The following is a 21,935-nucleotide window of genomic DNA, read 5'->3' as shown; positions in this document are numbered from 1 at the left end:
AATATTAAAAAACAAAAAAAATGGTCAGGTTGATAGACCATTGCATTAAATCCTATATTTTTTGATTTATTGGTTTTAAATAAATGGCATTAACTTGAAAAAGTATTTCAGCCCGATCGGTTAAAAACTGTAGGAGTTAGTTGGTCGCCCGATGGAAACACAGGAGTTTGCAATCATCCTGAACTGCGTCGCCATTTGAAAAAATTCACTTCATTAAAAAATTTCACATAAGCCTATTCTGTTACTTACTTATACCTATACTAAACAAACACAAAAAAAATAATGTTTCTCCTTTGTTTTATACGCTGGCTAATGAAAGTGACAATCGAATGCGTGCTTACAAAGCGTTATTACCCCTTAAGTATTTTTCAAAACAAAAAAATTAGTTTTAAATATTTAAATACATTTTGTATCAATGTGAAATATTTTTGTATTAAAACCAGTTTTTTGTTTTGAATACATAAAAAACATTTAAACGTTATCATATAGTACAGGTAAAATAGTACATAAAATCAATAAATTAAAAAAAAAAATTGTTCCACTCATAAAACTTGGCAAAAACTTTGCTTTTGGGATAAGAACCAATTACATAAAATTGGGTGGAAGTGTGTTTTTTCGCGGACAAGAGGGAGGGGGTGAAGGTCAAAAATATACTGAAAAAAATTGTTTGTTGAATATCATCATATGACACATGTTTTCAAGGTATTTTTTGATGCTGAATCTAATGACATAAAAATAAAGTCAATACGATTGCTCTAAGAAAAGTTATTTCCGATTAAAAACCAGGGTGCTTGTTTTTTGATTTCAACAGGTAAAATATAACCGAAACCCATGTGAAAAACATGCTACACTGACAAAATTTGGGATGAAGGTTTAAGATAAAACAGGGACAAAGGATTCATAAAGTTTTTAAAAATTATTTGGGTGAAAGGGTGTTTTTTTGATAGGTTTGATCGCTTTTTGGGACCAATTACAGATTTTACTATCTTTTCGAAAAAAACACCCTTTCACCAAATTTTTTTTTATGAAAACTCTTTATTCTTGCTTTCTATCCCAAAATCAATGTTTTTACCAAATTTCATTAGGGTGACCCATCATTTTTGTTTTCACTCAAAAAACACCCTAATAACCATGATATTTTTATAGACACTTTATATTCTTGTTTCTTATCTTAAAAGTAACACAATTGCTAAATTTCAATAGGGTACCACTAATATTACTCTAGTATTTCACACTTTTTCAAATATACTAATATTTTCTTTGCTTCTAAAAATAATACCCTTTCACATAAAAAAAATTTATAGACTTACATTATTCGTAGTTCCCATGGGAAAGAGAATTTTGTAAGGGTACCATTTATACCATTGATTTTATCGGGCTTATCGCGGATTTTTCCCTATTTCCCAAAAAAAAACACCCTTTTACCTAAAATATTTGTATAGACTTTTTGAGTTCTTGCTGTCTGTTATAAATGAAACATTTTTACAAATTTTCATTGGTGTAACAATTTTTTCCCAGTTTTTGTTTTACTAATTCCGAATTTCATCATTTCTTGAAAAAAAACACCCTTTCACTCAAAATAATTTTTTACTTTTTATAGATTCTTAATTCTTATACCAACCAATACTATTTCACCAAGTTTTAAAAATCAATAAAATATAAGTTAGCTGTTATGATACCTTTCTCACACACAACTTAACCTATCAAAAAAACACCCTTAGGTTAGGTTAGGTTAGGTAGAAATGGCTGTCAGGAAAACAACTGACACACTTAGACCATTTATTGGTCCGTTGTGATACCATGATTTTGTGAGGAAATTCCTCACTAATTAAACCAGTTGGAGCTTTTAATAAAGCGGTGAAGGTTGAAGATGTCAGTATTGATTAGTTCACTGGTATCTTCTAAGAAATATTTTTCCAGGTATTTTTTACGTCTACTGGAAAGGGCAGGACATGAGCAGAGAAGATGTTGGATTGTTTCTTCTTCTTCCTCATCAAGGCAACTTCTACAGAAGTCGTTAGAGATTACGCCAAGTCTTATGGCGTGTCTACCTATGAGACAGTGTCCTGTTAAGACACCTATTACAGAGCTGATATGCAATCTGCTTAGAGACAACAAATTTTTTGAACGTTTTGGATCTAGCCTAGGCCAGATCTGCTTGGTCGTTTGGCAAGTTATAATGTTTGACCATCGTATGTTTGTTGCCTCTATAGCTTCTTGCTTCAGCATGAGTTTGCACGTTGCGATTGGTATACCAATATTTGCCTTATTGGGTAAAATTGGTATTAGAGTTCCATTTCTGGCGAGTTCGTCTGCTTCACAGTTTCCCAGAATATCTCTGTGACCCGGCACCCAGAAAAGGTGATTGTTAAACTGTTCTGACATCTCCATGAGAGATGATCGACAGTCGCGGGCAGTAACGGAGTTTGTGGAAACCGAAGCTAACGATTTAAGGGCGGCCTGGCTATCAGAGAAGATGCGGATATCCGATGTAGATATCACGTTTTCTTTGAGCCAAGTCAGTACTTCTTTAATCGCCATTATTTCCGCTTGGAACACGCTGCAGTGATTAGGGAGACGGAAGGAGAGACTAACATTAAGTCTATCGGAGTAAACCCCGCCACCCACACCGTCATTGGTTTTAGAACCATCTGTGTAGAAATGAATTGAATCATCTCTTAGAAACTCGGCATTGTCCCATTCTGATCTATTTGGGATGGTGACTTCATAATTATTGCCGAAAACCAATTGTGGGGTGGTGTAGTCGGAGTGACTGTGGATTGATCCGAATGAATTCAGAATATTTGTGTGGCCAATAGAGTTATTGGTCCATTGAGAGATGGCTTGGAGTCGAATAGCAGTGCTCGCGGCCACCTGCTTGCTGAATATATCTATGGGTGGAAGATTGAGTAATATATCAAGAGCGGCGGAAGGTGTCGAACGGAGAGCTCCGCTGATGCTCATGCAGGCTGAACGTTGGACTTTGCTTAACTTGTCTCGATATGTTACTTTTTCCAGAGCAGTCCACCAAACTGCTACCCCGTAAGTGAGAATAGGTCTGATGACTGCAGTGTATAGCCAATGAGTTATTTTAGGAGATAGTCCCCATTTATTCCCTATAGCTTTTTTGCAAGAAAAGAGTGCCACTGTGGCTTTTCTTATTCTTTCTTGTATGTTGGTTTTCCAGTTTAATTTGCTATCCAAAATAAGACCCAGGTATTTGGCTTCGCTGGCACAATTAAGTGGAACACCATTAATAGAGGAGGGGTCTAGTTGTGGAATTTTATATTTCTTTATAAAGAGGACAAGTTCTGTTTTTTGAGGATTTACCCCCAATCCACAATTTGTTGCCCATTTTAGTAGCTTATTTAGAGCAGTTTGCATTAGTTCTATTATAGTATGGAGATGTTTTCCTGATATGGCAATGGCGACGTCGTCAGCGTATGCAATCACTTTGAATCCATCTACTTCTAGACCGACTAGTAGTTCATTAACCACTAAGTTCCACAGAAGTGGGGAGAGTACCCCTCCTTGTGGTGTACCTCTACTAACAGATCTTCTTGCTGAGAAATCTCCTAGAGTTGAGTTAATAATTCTGCTTTTCAGCATAAGGTCTATTAGCTCGCTCAGTGAGCTATCTACTTTAAGGTTCTTCAGTGCATTTGTGATTGCTATGTTGCTGACGTTGTTGAACGCGCCTTCAATATCAAGAAATGCAACTAAGGTGAACTCTTTATGATGGAGGGAATATTCAATAGTGCGCACTACAGTATGTAGTGCTGTTTCAACCGATTTCCCTTTAAAATAAGCGTGTTGTGCTGTAGATATAAGATTGGGATCTATGACATTACGCAAGTGGATATCAATCATTCGTTCTAAGGTTTTAAGAAGGAATGATGATAGGCTGATAGGTCGGAGGTCTTTCGGATTGACATGAGAGAATTTGCCTGCTTTGGGTATGAATACAACTTTAACTTCTCTCCATAGGGCAGGGATGTGTTTCAATTTTACACATCCATTCAGAATTATCTCTAAGATGGGAATTAGAATATCTGATGCCATTTGAAGTTCGGCTGGTATTATACCATCCGGTCCAGCGGATTTGTATGGTTTGAAGGCGTTGATGGCCCACTTTAGCTTCTCTCTTGTAATCAGACCAAGATTGTTTTTTGAATTTGTGTCTGGCCCTGATGGGTCGACTCTGTTTATAATGTTTGAGCTACTTGGAAAATGTGTATCTAGTAGCAAATTGAGTGATTCTTCACAGGAGTTGGTCCAGGCCCCGTTATTTGTTTTCAAGGCACTGGGCATTAAAGGGTTTGTTGAGAGAATTTTTCTTAATCTAGAGGCTTCTGAAGAGTCTTCTATTTTTTCACAGAAATTTCTCCAAGAAGATGTTTTACATTTTCTTAGCTGTTTTTTGTAGACTTTCAGGGATTCTTTGTATAGGTCCCAGTCTGAAACATCTCTAGTGGATTTGGCGAGATTGAAGAGTTTTCTACAAGCTTTTCTGTGCGGTTCTAGCCCTGAGTTCCACCAGTGTGGCTTCTGCTTTCCTCTTACTTGTATGAGTGGGCAGGAGTTATTCATTGATAGGTTAAGGGCAGAAGTGAGATCATTGACTTTGTTGTCGAGATCGATTGTATTTGAGGGATAACTTAGAAGTTCAGGTTTAAGTAAGCTTGTCAGAGTTTCCCTGTATTTTTGCCAGTTAGTTTTGCGATAGTTTCGGAATGCTAACTGTTTAGTAGTCACATCGTTAAGACTAAATTGGATGTATCTATGATCAGAGAACGAGTGTTCTTCAGATACTTTCCAATTTAAGATCCTTTGATGAATCGAATCGGAGACAAGAGTAATGTCTAGTACTTCTTGTCGGTTTCTGGTAACGAATGTTGGTTCATTGCCAGTATTACTTACTATCAGGTTAGTACTCAAAATAAAATCAAAAAGTGACTCACCTCTATCATTTATGTCGGTACTTCCCCAGACCGTGTGATGGGCGTTTGCATCGCAACCAATTATGAGGCAGATCTTTTGCCTTTCAGCATCGGCTACAAGTCTCCGTAGTTTTTCGCCAGGGAGAGGGCCGAGTTGGTCATGGCCGAGATATGCCGACGCAATCCAGAATGTTCCTTGGTCAGTTTGCAGTCTGACCGCGGTTACATCTCGATCGCTGTAATTAGGGAGTAAATATACATTAGTATTACTTCTTGCTAATATGCATGATCTGGGGTCACCTTTGTCCGATGCATATAGCAAGTTGTACCCAGGAGTCCTGAGTCCCTGAACCATGGACTTGCAGATCCATGGTTCCTGGACCAGCACCACGTCTTCCCCATTCTTGTGGATTCGGAGAAGAAGGGAGGCCGAAGCCTGCTTGGAGTGGTGAAGGTTAATCTGAACTAACTGGAGCATGAATGCTACTGTTAGTCAGATCAGCCCCCACCACCGTAAGGTCGAGGTCTTCGGATTCTGACTCAGAAGATGAACGTAGGAGTTCATCTTCACTGAGTAGAATCTTGTTGAGATATTCCTCTGTTTCCATCTCAACATCGGAGCTATCTGGTATTGGAGCCTTTATGGCTGGCGTTTTAGAGCCCGAGGGGACCTCCTCAGTTGGGGAGATTACCGGCATATCAACCTCCATTGATGGAGATGGAGGATTGATATTTAAGGCAATATCTTCTTCTAAGGAGGGAACCTCAGGTGCCGGAAGTGATGGAGGTGCAGCTTTTGCACTCTCCTCATCTTTTTTATAGATCTTTAAGGTTGTAGAAGTCCATCCAAACCTTATCTGACTTTGGTTCGCGGCTAGGGGAGTCAACGACTCCTTATTGATGACAATTATTGCCGATCTATAAGGGCCCGTTGGCTCCTCCAGCTTTGCGACTTTCCAGTCGTGAGTGGGTAGGGATGGATTTCCAAACTGGATCATTTTGAGCACAGTATCTTTGCAGGCTAGCTCAGCTGGGATACTGATGCGAGCTCTAGGTCTGCAAGGAATGTCTTCCTTTGCCACAACCTCTAGCTTGGCATCAGGCCATAGCCCCTCTAGTCTGCTGATAGCAAGCTTATATAGATCGCATGATCTCTTGTCACCGAATGCGACGAGCTTGACGCGGCCTTGGTGCCATCCCGCGTCCTCAACAACTGCAGGCTCACCCGGGTTCTCCATCATGAGAGTCCAGTAGGAGATCTGCAGTTTGTTTGAGACCATCGTCCAACGGTCAAAAGAGATCATGCCATCGACATTACTTCTATCGATAACTGCGAGGATAGACTTGTCCTTAAGAACGTCACTAAAGGACAGGTCTTTCCTAGTGTGAGTGCTCGAATTATGCACTTTTTGTCTTTTAGATTCCGAGACGGAATCCTCAACAGACCTTTGTCGCTTTGACGTTAAGTCGCTGCTGGTCAATCTTTTGCTGAGAATAGCTTTTGCCCATTCTAACTTGCTGGATTGCTCTGGGGACCGTTCGGCTATAGGTATCAACCTTAATGCTCTATAGATCCCCTTTGCGTTCCTTATGTCATTACGGGACGCTCTTTTGCTTTCCTCTCCAGCGGAGGTGGAACTATGAGAGACAGCTACACTGCCGCTGGGGATTTGAGCACTTTTAGGGTCAGGAAGAGGTCTGCCTTGACTAGAGGTGAGACTGTAAGAGACAGACGTTTTACTGGTCAAAACATCCCCTTCCGGACCCACAGAGTTAACTATTCCTGAGTTTGGAGTAGCAATTCTGTTACTGTGTTCCTCGGCGGAAGCATGACTGTAAGAGACAGCCTTACTTCCGTCAGGGAGTCGAGTAACCAACGTGTTCTGAAGGGGTTTGCTTTGACTGAGGGTGGATTCGTAAGAGACGGTCCGTTTTTCAGTCATAGCATCCCCTTCAGGGCCCGTAGAATTATCTACATTAGTGCTTGGGGTGTCAGTACTACTGTAAGAGACAGCCGTACTTTCACTAGTGGGAGCTACCAAGGTAGCAGGGTTTGTATTGGTGGTTGTTCGCCGGCTTCCAGTTTTGCACTTTGCAGTCTTTCTGGAGGCTGAGGTCGACTCACCTTTACTTTTCTTTTTGTCAGCGTTTTTCTTTATTTCCGCCGAGCTAACTTTTGTCACTGGCGACTTAGCCTCTTTCGAGGCCAAGCCCTCGCCGGCAGTCGCGACACCTGCCGACACTTGAACGTATATCCCCGTTCGATTTTCAATATTTTGGTTAGCTTTTTCCATTGTTTTCATTTTCAAGTTTTCTAACATTGAGGTTATTTTTGAGTTATTTTTGTGGTGAGATCCTGCAACTGGATTGCTGGAGGATCCCACGATAAGCACCCCCACCACGACAAGGTCAACCATAGGGGGTGAAAAAAAAAAAAAAAAAAAAAAAAAAAAAACACCCTTTCACCCAAATTATTTTTAAAAACTTTATGAATCGTTTATCCCTGTTTTATCTTAAACCTTCATCCCAAATTTTGTCAGTGTAGCATGTTTTTCACATGGGTTTCGGTTATATTTTACCTGTTGAGATCAAAAAACAAGCACCCTGATTTTTAATCGGAAATAACTTTTCTTAGAGCAATCATATTGACTTTATTTTTATGTCATTAGATTCAGCATCAAAAAATACCTTGAAAACATGTGTCATATGATGATATTCAACAAACAATTTTTTTCAGTATATTTTTGACCTTCACCCCCTCCCTCTTGTCCGCGAAAAAACACCCTTTCACCCAACTTTTTTTTTATAGACTTTTTTTGTACTTGGTTTTTATCCCAAAAGCAAACTTTTTGCCAAGTTTCATGAGTGGAACAATTTTTTTTTTATAAATGCCTATTTTACCTGTACCAGAGGTATTAAAATATAAGGCACGTTACTTACAACTTTATCTTGGTAAGAATTGAAATTAAATACTCGTTTATACAACATACATACATACATACATGTTCAATTAAAATCAAATTATATTTGAAACCTAAACGACAGTAGAAGCCATTTAAAAAAAAACAAATAAAATTTCATATCCATGATTTCAGGGTTACTGGGTCACTCTATTATTCTGAACTCATTCGGATCAATCCCAAGTTAAATAGACTACACCATCCCACAACTGCAATTTGATGAAACTTTTAGCTAACCATCCTTTCTAGATCAGTCTGAGAGAACATAGAATTCCTGGACGATGATTCGGTTAGGATCAAAAACTGAAGATGGAGTTGGTGGAGGTGTATACTCAGAAAAAGACTAAATTTACGTCTCTCCTACCGTCTTCCTAGTAACCTGAAAAATTACCTACCTATAAAAATATTTTGTTTAAAAAAATGCATTTGGTAATCCTCTTTTTGATAAAAATATTAAAAACAAAAATTCTGCATTTCTACTAATTTGGAGGCGCTTTATGTTTTTACGAAGTAAATGTATGAATTACTGACACAAATTGATCGATAATAGGATTATAATCCTAGTAGTTTACAAAACAAATCTAAAACAAATAAGATACTGATACTAAACTAGAAGAATGTGCTTTCAAATGATGTTTTTATAGCTGTCTATCGATCATTAAAAAAAAACACATTTTGTTTGTTTTTTATTCTTGGGACAGTTGTATATTCCCAGTTTTAACTTTTTATAAATTGGAAGTCTAACTACAAATTTATGTATTTGAAATCAATGTTTTTGCAACACTGTTTTAAACATAGAGAACAGCTCTTTTTTACATTTGCTTTATTTTTCAGTTGTATTCCAATTTGTTATGTTTCTCAGTTATTTTTTATGTATATATTTTTGCTCTGACCCAATAATTTTTAATTTATTTGCTTCCCTCTTGAAGATAAATATTTGCATAATATATATGGTGAGCTTTTTGTACGTAAGGCGGCACGATAGAGCTCTTTTCAATTGCAAAAAACTGTGGCACATACTGACACAATTAAATGCTTAAATATATATTATATTGCACTATATGACTATAGGTAAACCAAGACCAAACTGTTTGAATTTCCTAAATCACAACAAAGCGATGTGATATTGTGATATGCAATGATGAGAATTCGAATTCGGGGTGGTAAATCACACACCCTAATTTCAAGGATAATAGAAAAATGTGAATGACAGCGAAAATAAATATATGTGTACATAATTCTAAACAAAAATTTAAATTTTTTTAGGATCGAATTACTGGTATTTGCCATATCACCATATCTTAATGTTGTTGGAATGGTTTAGTATGGTTCTGGTCCAGAAAGACAGACATCGTAATTACTGATCGTTTTGTTGCTGGAAGACTGTTAGTCTGAATCTACCTTGGTAAAAACCTGGATGAGCATTGTGGTCTTAGTGACAGGAGGGATGCTGAACGATTAAGTTTTTGGTGAAAAAACGTTTGCGTGAACGTAATGTTAAAACTAAAAAAACTAAAACTAAAATAATATTGGATTTAAAAAAATAAATATTTTTTTTTTTTTCTAAAAATCAATTTTGAAAACAGGGGAATGACTTTTTTTTTTTACTATCTACTGCCTGCTTACATATTTTTTTTTATTAAAAATAAAGTACACAATTGGTCACACGTACATGCTCTTGTATTTCAAAATACCTTTATCTTCGATAACTTTTTGAAAATCAAAGCATTTCCACTTTTCTTAGAGCAATCATATTGACTTTATTTTTATGTCATTAGATTCAGCATCAAAAAATACCTTGAAAACATGTGTCATATGATGATATTCAACAAACAATTTTTTTCAGTATATTTTTGACCTTCACCCCCTCCCTCTTGTCCGCGAAAAAACACCCTTTCACCCAACTTTTTTTTTATAGACTTTTTTTGTACTTGGTTTTTATCCCAAAAGCAAACTTTTTGCCAAGTTTCATGAGTGGAACAATTTTTTTTTTATAAATGCCTATTTTACCTGTACCAGAGGTATTAAAATATAAGGCACGTTACTTACAACTTTATCTTGGTAAGAATTGAAATTAAATACTCGTTTATACAACATACATACATACATACATGTTCAATTAAAATCAAATTATATTTGAAACCTAAACGACAGTAGAAGCCATTTAAAAAAAAACAAATAAAATTTCATATCCATGATTTCAGGGTTACTGGGTCACTCTATTATTCTGAACTCATTCGGATCAATCCCAAGTTAAATAGACTACACCATCCCACAACTGCAATTTGATGAAACTTTTAGCTAACCATCCTTTCTAGATCAGTCTGAGAGAACATAGAATTCCTGGACGATGATTCGGTTAGGATCAAAAACTGAAGATGGAGTTGGTGGAGGTGTATACTCAGAAAAAGACTAAATTTACGTCTCTCCTACCGTCTTCCTAGTAACCTGAAAAATTACCTACCTATAAAAATATTTTGTTTAAAAAAATGCATTTGGTAATCCTCTTTTTGATAAAAATATTAAAAACAAAAATTCTGCATTTCTACTAATTTGGAGGCGCTTTATGTTTTTACGAAGTAAATGTATGAATTACTGACACAAATTGATCGATAATAGGATTATAATCCTAGTAGTTTACAAAACAAATCTAAAACAAATAAGATACTGATACTAAACTAGAAGAATGCGTGCTTTCAAATGATGTTTTTATAGCTGTCTATCGATCATTAAAAAAAAAACACATTTTGTTTGTTTTTTATTCTTGGGACAGTTGTATATTCCCAGTTTTAACTTTTTATAAATTGGAAGTCTAACTACAAATTTATGTATTTGAAATCAATGTTTTTGCAACACTGTTTTAAACATAGAGAACAGCTCTTTTTTACATTTGCTTTATTTTTCAGTTGTATTCCAATTTGTTATGTTTCTCAGTTATTTTTTATGTATATATTTTTGCTCTGACCCAATAATTTTTAATTTATTTGCTTCCCTCTTGAAGATAAATATTTGCATAATATATATGGTGAGCTTTTTGTACGTAAGGCGGCACGATAGAGCTCTTTTCAATTGCAAAAAACTGTGGCACATACTGACACAATTAAATGCTTAAATATATATTATATTGCACTATATGACTATAGGTAAACCAAGACCAAACTGTTTGAATTTCCTAAATCACAACAAAGCGATGTGATATTGTGATATGCAATGATGAGAATTCGAATTCGGGGTGGTAAATCACACACCCTAATTTCAAGGATAATAGAAAAATGTGAATGACAGCGAAAATAAATATATGTGTACATAATTCTAAACAAAAATTTAAATTTTTTTAGGATCGAATTACTGGTATTTGCCATATCACCATATCTTAATGTTGTTGGAATGGTTTAGTATGGTTCTGGTCCAGAAAGACAGACATCGTAATTACTGATCGTTTTGTTGCTGGAAGACTGTTAGTCTGAATCTACCTTGGTAAAAACCTGGATGAGCATTGTGGTCTTAGTGACAGGAGGGATGCTGAACGATTAAGTTTTTGGTGAAAAAACGTTTGCGTGAACGTAATGTTAAAACTAAAAAAACTAAAACTAAAATAATATTGGATTTAAAAAAATAAATATTTTTTTTTTTTTCTAAAAATCAATTTTGAAAACAGGGGAATGACTTTTTTTTTTACTATCTACTGCCTGCTTACATATTTTTTTTTATTAAAAATAAAGTACACAATTGGTCACACGTACATGCTCTTGTATTTCAAAATACCTTTATCTTCGATAACTTTTTGAAAATCAAAGCATTTTGTTAAGGTAACTATCAGAAGAAGAAGAAAAAAAAATCGACGATACCTAACAAAAATTATTTTTATTTATTTTGTTTGATTTTTTTTTTTAAATTTGAATATATGTATTTTATTCTTAAAAATGATAATAAATATCAGTACATCCTTCCCTTCCATGTCTCAACCCAACCTACACGCCTCAGCTTGTTTGCATATTCTTCGTGATCCACCACGAAATTGGCAAGTTCTTTGGAACATCGGGACGAATATATAATTTTAACATTTCTTATAAAAACGCAGTGAGTTTCGATAATTAATAATAATTCCTGTATATGCCGGAAAACTAGCTTAAATCGTTGCTCCTTAGCATTTTTTAACTTGACATATTAACTATTCATTAACATAAAACAAGTTCATGTTTCCTTTCACCTGACCTAGAAAAAAAACTCCAAATACTAAATTATGCTCAGTTACAATGCAAACATTTCAAATAAAAGAAATAAACAAAAAAAAAAAGCAAAACAATTTAAATCATCTTAAACTCGTTATTAATCATCATTTGTGCTTTAAAGTTCAAAAACCTTTAAATAGTGAAAGTTTTTATTATTTTGGGGGAAATTTCTCTGAACAAAATATAATAATAGATGAAAAAAAAAATGATTCTCTTCACGAAAAAAAATACTCATTGCTATGTTGTAATGGTTTTATTTTCTAATCGTCAGAATTAATTTCTATTATAATGTACGTTCCTAGCCGAGACAAAAAAAAATTTTACTTGCGATATAGGTACTATAAAGCAAGTTTAGGACTCGGAAAAAAATCGAACTCAAGCTAACAATGAGAATGCCAAAAAAGTGGGTCCGGCAATTCTGTATGTCTGTCTATATGTATGCACCTCGCTACAGCTACAGCCTAAACTAGTAGAACGATTTTCTTCAAACTTGGTAATAAACAGTTTTGAGTGATTCCCTAGAGGACAAATTGAAATTTATTTTAGGACCAAAACCAACCATATAACGAAAATCGAAAAGTTACTTTTTTTTCAAAAATGGCTCTAACGATTTTGATTAAAATTTTTGTGTGTTAAGATCCAACTTATGAAATGAAAACAAATATCTTTTCAACCGTTATTGACGGTTTTATGAATTTCTCGAAAAGGATCTTGCCGATTTCAATCAAAATTTTTATACAAAATCGTAAGGTAATCGTTATATAAAAATTTTTAATAAAAATATTTAAATTTTTTTAATTTTGAAAAATCATTTTTTTTTTTTTTTTGAAAACAGGTTGATGAAACTAACAAGCTTCGTGTTTATGTGTTCAATAATATTTTTTTTAATTATTTGTTAAATTTGACCAATTAAGTGTAAATATTCCGCTGTTATTAGGCTGTTTTGGTCTACATATTTTTTTATGTTCAATTTTGTGTCAGTGTCGTCTCCGGGAATATGCAATAGGAGCAGAAGTTTGTTTTGAATAATTAAGTAAGAATAGGGAAACAAATATTTGATGATTTGAACAAACATTGTTTTAGTAGATTGAATAAACACCCCTGAAGAAGTAAGAAACACTTATGAAACGTTGCGAAAAATAATAGGATAGAACTTTTAATATTTTTTTTTAAAGGCATATGTAGGTACCATTTATTTTTTTTTTTCAAACTTATTTAAAAAAAAAAAAAAAAAAAACTAATGCTATATTTTTTTAAACACTTCTGGGTATAATGTTAGCTGAGTTTTATTATAATCCTTTTAAACAAACTTATTTCCTAAACTTGATTAGAATCAGAAAAAACATCATGTTTCATGGTTTTCTTTTTGTGAACTCATATCAACGGCCACAAGTTTTTGACTGAATTTTATCCCGTGAATTGATTATAGCTGTTTATAGGAAGATCATGTGGTTTTGGTTGTTAAACAGTCGAAAGAAGGAGAATACAAAAAAATGTACCTATTTAATAAAGGATTGGAAGATTGAATTTCTAGCTTCAAAAAGATATACCTACTAGCGTGAGCAAAATTAACCAAGAATTCGGTTAAATCAAACCATTTTTATTTATTTAAAATCTATTTCATCTCTTTGAAATTACCTACTATCAATCAATGCAATACACCTAGGCCAACCAACGTTTTTCCGCTTTCTCAATACATTTAGAAAAATTATTATCTGGTATGGCTTTTATTAAGCAAAACTTTTTTTCACGGAGTGGTTGCTTGAGTTCATCGAATAGTCAAAAGTCATGGGAACAAGCGATATTCTATAGTTGATTTTTTTATTTTCAATGTCAGCTTTATGTTCATCAATTCTCTCTTTGTTGTGCCGATGTAAACAAGTAACTAGACTGCGTTCTTTCAAATGGAAATCGACATTAATATCCGTAAAAGTACACTGTTGTCAGTAATCAGTACGATATTTGACCATTATAATTTTGTCTCGATAAATTACTTTTGAGGACTATTGTGATTAGTCCCATTGAAAATGGAAGCGTACATGTAATCGACAAAAAAAATTTTCACTGAGCTGTTGTAAACTTCATCCACTGTTAAAATGTTGACTAAATTTTGATTGACAGCAAAAAAAAGTCGATAGTTTGGAATGAAATGTGGTTTGAAAACTTGACGGTAAAAATGTCGACTATACTCTCCAAAATACAGCGAAATAAAAAAAATAAGAATTTTCGACCGCTTACTCAAACTCTGTGTCATACTACCTTGAGGAAAAGAGAATAACTTTTGATATTCCTTTGAAACTAATTCACCTGCCGTAATTTTTCAAAGCAGTTCCTCTCTGATATATGAAAATATCCCAGCATTTCGTGAGGCAGTTAACAGTAAAGCCATTAAATTAATTTTATTCATTTGCATTAATAGATATAGAATAGTGACTTATTAGTCGACAGTGGCAAGTTGAATGATGTTCAAATGTATGAGGCATGCCTGGTGCCTCAAATTCTTCAAGACTTAACGAAACTATCAGCTGACAACATAAATACCAATATTTCTTGCAATTGACAGATTCCAACGTTTATCAATGGATTGAAATTTGACAATCCTTTATAGAGTAGAAAGTAGATTCTTAACTGAATCGTTTATTTCAGAAACAGCATAAGTCCACTTTTTCCAAAAATTTTTTTTTTGGAAATTTCTCATTTATGTATAGTTACTCATCTTCTGAAAAAAAATTAAGTATGTCAGACCCCCCAAAATACGAAAACTGAAAGAAAAGGGTTCAAAATATATGGAAAATTTTCACCCGGTGACAACATTTTTGACTGTTAAATACATGACTTGTTCCCAGTTTTAAATTATTTTGGCAGCAATCTTGACACGCACCCCCTTTTGTTATATATCTATAAAAAGGTAAAGAATTACTCTATCTATATCTATTAAATTCATTAAAATTGTACTCAGGATTCAAAAGTTATAGCCAGATTTCTGGTGGTGGCAGCATTTTTAACTCTTGAATAATATGACATTTTACCAGTTTTAAATTTTTTTTGGCAAACATCATGACACGCAAGCCTTTAAGTTATACATCTATAAAAAGGTAAAGATTTACTCTATCTACTGCTATTTAATTTATTAAAATCGAAAGTAGGGTTCAAAAACTATAGCTAAATAAAAACAAAAGTTTTACCACAAAAATTTCGTTTATTTCAGAAACGACATAAGTCCACCGACTTTAAAGGCTTAAAAACCCGCAAAGACCTAAAAAAAAGTTTATATTTTAAAGGTTTCTAAATGCATCTTAGGCTAGATTATAACTCGGCATACTCTAAATTTGAAGTGTTGTGGAATTTTAAGTAAAAAACAGTTTTTTGTTGCTCCTGAAAAGTTTATGCTCATGGACTTATGTTGTTTCTGAAATAAACGATTCAACTCTAAAGAGTCCTAAGATATGAACAGTTTCAGGCTTTTAGTTGAACTTTTGTTGTAACATCTAAGGGTGTAACAAAACTTGAATAATTTTATTCTAAAAAAGACATCTCATTGATACCTTCTCTTCTTTCATTCCTTATATTTTCTGTTTATAATACCTTTTCTAAATAGTTTCATCTTTTTCCACAGGAATTATGACACTGAGCCGTGGCCCGTATAGCGAGCTCGATAAAATGAGCCTATTTCAGGATCTAAAGCTGAAACGAAGAAAAATCGATTCAAGATGCAGTAGCGATGGTGAGTCAGTTGCTGATACAAGCACTTCATCGCCAGATTTGTTAGCACCAATATCGCCAAAAATGTGCGACCAAGGGCCAATTATTTCCATATCGTCTTCATCGATAACATCGGCGGCCGTCACAACCTCAACAACAACTGCATCTGCAGTTGTAGTTGCAGCTAAAGCAGCAGCTGTGGCTGCTGCAGCAGCAGCTGCTGTTGCTAACCAACAACAGCAACAACAACAGAGTAACACTATAAAACAAGAACCGCAAGCGCACTCATCAAGTTCTACTGTGAAACAAGAAACACAAACGCAACAAATACATTCGTCAAGTTGCTCGACATCAGAAGTTGCTGCGTCAGTTATGTCACCTCCTCCGCCTAGCGTAGGAACTCCACCAACACCGGTGACAACAAGTGCACGTAGTCCGCCGCCACCGTCTGTGCCACGAACTACGCCAACACCTCCCCACGGCAACGGATTGACCAGTAGCACAAGCTGCGGAACTAGTAATGATGGTGATAGTAGTCGAACCTCACCGGATTCACTTGATGATAAACCGTCAACAACGACTAATCCTACGCCCTCAAACGGAATGCATGGTTCGTCTTTAGCGTTTGGTAATACTGATATGATGGTTAATAGTAGCAGTGGTGGTGGAAGTACCGGGAATGGCCCTGGAGGTGGAAATGGAGGTAGTAGTGTTAACTTGAGTGTGATACGTTCCGTTAAAGAAGAACGAATATTAGCTTCACCAACAAAAATGATGGCTTATCACCATCATCAACAACAGCAACAACATCAATTGCAACAGTTGCAACAGCAACAGCAGCAACATCATCAACAACAACAACAGCTGCAGCAACAACAAATACAACAACAGCAGCAGCAACAGCCACACCAACAACAACAACACCACCAACAACAGCAGCAACAGCCATCTTCAAAAGGCTTGACGCAGTCCCAGCAACATGTAACCGTCTTAGTGACACCTTCAAGAATAAAGTCTGAACCACAGCAACATTCACCCTATCAACAACACAGCAGTAGCAGCAACAATATTCACTCTTCCCTTCCGCCCTCGCAACATCAAATGTTACAGCAGCATCAACATCAGCAGCAGCAACACCATTCGCATCACTCGTCTCATCAGCAACATCAACAGCACATCCAACACTTACATCAAAATCCTCATATCTCATCACGAAAGTCCAGCCCACCTTCCCATCAGCAACAACAACACCAGTTTCACAGTCACAACCGTGGTGACAACGGCCACAATATGACGATAACCACATCGTCAACGTCGCCCATGCACTTAACGCAGTCTCAGCAACTACAGATTTTACATGCAGCTGCATCAACACAAGCCATGATCTCGCGACAACAAATGTCTCCTAACTCAATGTCTCCTTCATCACGTCAAGGACCCCCAATGCCTCAAGTGCACTCGTCACAATCTCCCCAACATCAGTCGCATCATCTCCTGCAGCAACAACAACAGCAACAACAACAACAGCAGCAGCAACATATTCGAATTAAAAAAGAACCTTTACCAATGCTAAATCTTTCTCCAACAGCACATCACAGGCAGCAGCAGGTGCAGCAGTCCCAACCACCCCAGATGCCAACGCAGTCAATGAGTAATCTAACGGCGCAAGCTCTCATGCATCCAAGTCTGCAATTGCGCCACCCTTCTAGTCGGGATGCTTCTTCGTTACTTTTTCGTGTTAAAAACGAAGTTCACCAGCAGCTTCCGAATCTAATGCAATCCTCTCCCGCTCAACGTATGGTTTGGGTTTCCAACAACGCCCGGATCAATGGTGTCAAGCCCGAAGTGATTGGTGGGCCAATCGGAACCTTGCGTCCCAATGCTCCAGTTCAATCACCTTCCCCTCATCATTCGTCCTCCTCGTCGTCATCACAGCTTTCCCCCCAAACGCCGTCACAGACGCCACCACGAGGCACACCTACAGTTATTATGGGTGAGAGCTGTGGAGTTCGAACAATGGTTTGGGGATATGAGCCTTCTCCACAATCCGTTCAATCACCACCTGCCGCTCCAACTCCACCAACTCCAACTCCGGGTCCATCTCAAAACACCGAAGAGGCTGCTCAGTTATTGCTGAGTCTGGGACAAACCCGTATTCAAGACAACAGGCCGCGACCGCAGCCTTTTCGAACACCGCATGCACTTAATATGGAACGACTTTGGGCTGGAGACTATAGTCAACTGCCGCCTGGGCAGTTGCAAGCTCTAAATTTAAGTGCCCAACAACAATGGGGGGCATCAAATTCAGTAGGAAGTGGTGGTAGTATGGGACACAGTCGGCCTCTTGATGCTCCGCACGATCCAACCGACGAAGATGAACAACCCTTGGTGTGTATGATTTGTGAAGATAAGGCAACCGGCTTGCACTACGGAATTATAACCTGTGAGGGGTGAGTTAAAAAAAGAAAATTTATTTTTCTTAAAAAATATATCAAAACTATTTATGGACAATGCAAATAAACCCTACAGAAATTGGTAATTCCTTTGCGAAGATTACTCAGTTTTAAAACATAAAATTGCAATTGTAAATTAGGTTTATTCAAAATGGTGGCTCCAAAATTTCAATGTTCAGAGAATTAATTTTTTCGGTAAACTAAAATAGACTTTTCAAATAGATTCCAATATTCAAATCCGAAGTCGAAAAAAATCTATGACGTCACATTTTGTAGATAAAAATACATTTTGAAGTTATTATATCTCGAAAACGTGACGTCATAGATTTTGTTCCTAGTTACAAAAAAAATACTGAGTTACCGCAATTTACCATCAAAAGCGTGGAATATTTTTAAATAAATTTGAAATCCAAGGACTGTCAACTCTTTCGCTGGCTTAGTTACAAGAGACAAAAAATTACTGGAAAAGTTATAGAGATTGATAAATTCGACTATTTTTGTTACTCTTTATTATTTTGTTCTTTAATATAAAAAGCAAGCCGAATTTGAGTTATTTTTTTTTATTGAGATCTTATTTTCTATCGACATGAACCCTTTTATAGATGTTTTTATAATAAAAAACATTTTTTTAAGCATCTCAATACGCGAAATCAGGAAGAGTTTATTTTTGGCAGCTCAAACTCATTGAAAAAAAACTGTTTAAATATTAAGTGTTTTTTTAAGTTTACATATATTCGAAATTTTTAAATAAAAAGTTTAAAAAGTCTGAGAGCAATAGTATAAAAGTCGAGTAATTTTGCAAAAATACTAATACATACAACATACTTGGTTTTCCACAAAATGTCAACATTCCTTTGGATAAATTTATTTCCTCCGTGTACTGTTTTGGTATTCAGATTATTTAGAACTACTTGGATCTTGGAATATGTGAACACTGTTTGAATTCTGCAAGTTAAACTCCCATAGTTTCCAAAACATGTGCCCACTTGCCCCACTTGCAAGTGGTTTTAAAAAAAACCGTATGTCGAGAGTAAAAATGAAAATCTATGCGAGCTACTCTCAAGCTCAAGTCTCTGTTCATTCGCAAGTTCCTTCTCGTTCCGTTAAGGTCTTAAAAGTCTCTAAGTAGGAGAGATCCCACATTTAAAATAGGATTTTCCCTGAGGAATTCTCGTTAGACCATTTTTTATTGAATTTGGTCTTGTTCTTGATCTAATTGGATCAAAAGTGTTGAATAACAAAACTAAGTTAACTACGTTAAACAGTTTACTCTTCAACGTTAGAAAATATCTTTGTTCAGTTGCTAAAGAATTCAAATAGGTTCCAGTTCCAATTTTTTTTAATGTGAAAGTTTAAATGTCACAAGGCAAAAAAAGGCTAAACTAAGTTAAAAAAGTCCAAATATCCCATTTTCTCAAAAATTTACTGCTGTAAATGTAATAGTGTTTGTCTGTTTATATTGATACTTAAAATTTAAATTATTTCTATCTTCGTGACCTTCTTTAAAATATAATATTAACTCCTATGTGGGCTTTAGGTCAAATTCGTTTATCCTAATTTTTCTTCGACGTTTCGGTTGTGATTACAACCTTCTTCAGGAATAATGTTAAGCTTAAAAAGTTTAAGATCTTAAAAATCTTTAATTTTATCTGGATTGGTTTTTTTGTTTTTGTAATATTTTAAAATTCAATTAATGAAGTCTTGATAAAGACGTTTCAATCAATCGAAATTTTAAAATAATGAAATCTAAATTTCACATTTGATAAGAAATTCAAATATTCAAAATTTTGAATTTCTTATCAAATGTGAAATTTAGATTTCATTATTTTAAAATTTCGATTGATTGAAACGTCTTTATCAAGACTTCATTAATTGAATTTTAAAATATTACAAAAACAAAAAAACCAATCCAGATAAAATTAAAGATTTTTAAGATCTTAAACTTTTTAAGCTTAACATTATTCCTGAAGAAGGTTGTAATCACAACCGAAACGTCGAAGAAAAATTAGGATAAACGAATTTCACCTAAAGCCCACATAGGAGTTAATATTATACTTAAAATTTATTTATGAAATGTTTCAGGTGCAAGGGATTCTTCAAAAGAACTGTTCAAAATCGTCGTGTTTACACTTGCGTTGCCGATGGAACCTGCGAAATAACCAAAGCACAGAGGAATAGATGTCAGTATTGTCGTTTTAAGAAATGCATCGAACAAGGAATGGTGCTCCAAGGTAATGTTCTGCAACAATTCTTAATTTTCTTCTTATTTTATTAATAACTTTTTTCTCATAAAACACCATTGAATCAGCTGTACGCGAAGATCGAATGCCCGGTGGTCGTAACAGTGGTGCCGTTTACAATTTGTATAAAGTAAAATACAAAAAACATAAAAAATCCGGCCAAAAACAACTTCAACAACAACAACAGCAACAGATGCAACAACACCATCATCAACAGCAGCATCATTCGCAACAACAGCACCATCTTCAACATCCACATCATCATCAGCATTCACACCAACATCAGCAATCACCTCACGGAGGTGGAATATCAGGACAACAACAGCATCAACAGCAGCAGCAACATCAACAGCACCAGCAATCCCACTTATCACATCAACAACCGCATTCACAACACCAACAACATCCTCTGTCACCGCACCATGCGGGTGGTCAGACATCCTCAAACCATCATCACCCGCATCACCATTCAAGCCAGTCTCCCCACCATCACCATCATGCCATGCAAATTCCGCAGCAACAACAAACAAAAATAAGTGCCGCTGCCGCTTCATCAGGTGGCAACGATATTAAAAATGTGTTCCTATGCCCTTCCATCTTAAAGCAAGATGATGAAAGCCAAGACATCAAGCTACCCTCGCACTTGGTTAACGGAACAATACTTAAGACTGCCCTTACAAATCCCAGCGAAATAGTGCATTTACGTCATCGCCTGGACAACGCAGTGAGCTCCTCCAAAGATAGACAAATATCTTACGAGCATTCAGTGAACATGATCCAGACTCTGATCGATTGCGACGCCATGGAGGACATAGCAACACTGCCGCATTTCTCCGAATTCCTTGAGGATAAGTCTGAAATAAGCGAGAAACTCTGTAATATTGGTGACTCGATTGTCCATAAGCTTGTGTCTTGGACTAAAAAGCTACCCTTTTACCTTGAAATCCCCGTGGAGATTCATACGAAACTACTGACAGATAAGTGGCATGAAATTCTCATACTCACAACAGCTGCTTACCAGGCATTGCATGGTAAAAGAATGTCTTGTTCTACGACGACAGTTGGTGGTGCAAGTGGGACATCAGCAACATCAAATCCAGCCTCCCCCATAACGACAATGGGTATGCCTTTGCAGAAGGATGATCCGGAATTTGTTCAGGAGGTAAATGCACATTTGAGCACCCTCCAAACGTGTCTTACAACGCTTATGGGTCAACCAATTGCAATGGAACAATTGAAAATGGATGTTGGTCACATGGTGGATAAGATGACTCAAATAACGATTATGTTTCGTCGGATTAAATTAAAAATGGAGGAATATGTGTGCTTGAAGGTTTATATTTTACTTAACAAGGGTTCGTTTTCTGAGTTGATCTAAAATGTTTTTAATTTAAATCTATTTTCAATT

The 21,935-nt window shown here is 35.8% G+C and overlaps 1 protein-coding gene across 1 annotated transcript in view; it reads left to right on the top strand.

Moving 5' to 3' along the window:
• LOC129908331 (hormone receptor 4-like) overlaps positions 1–21,935 on the top strand; it is a 59,744-nt gene that overhangs the window by 25,931 nt on the left and 11,878 nt on the right. The window contains 3 exon segments of the mRNA XM_055984749.1: positions 15,749–18,284; positions 20,370–20,518; positions 20,596–21,882. Of these exon segments, the coding sequence (XP_055840724.1) occupies positions 15,749–18,284; positions 20,370–20,518; positions 20,596–21,882 (3,972 nt within the window).

Source organism: Episyrphus balteatus, chromosome 2 (assembly GCF_945859705.1).
Source record: "Episyrphus balteatus chromosome 2, idEpiBalt1.1, whole genome shotgun sequence".
Taxonomy (NCBI): domain Eukaryota; kingdom Metazoa; phylum Arthropoda; class Insecta; order Diptera; family Syrphidae; genus Episyrphus; species Episyrphus balteatus.
The sequence above is the reverse complement of the archived record's forward strand: the minus strand, read 5'-3'. Positions and strand labels throughout refer to the sequence as shown.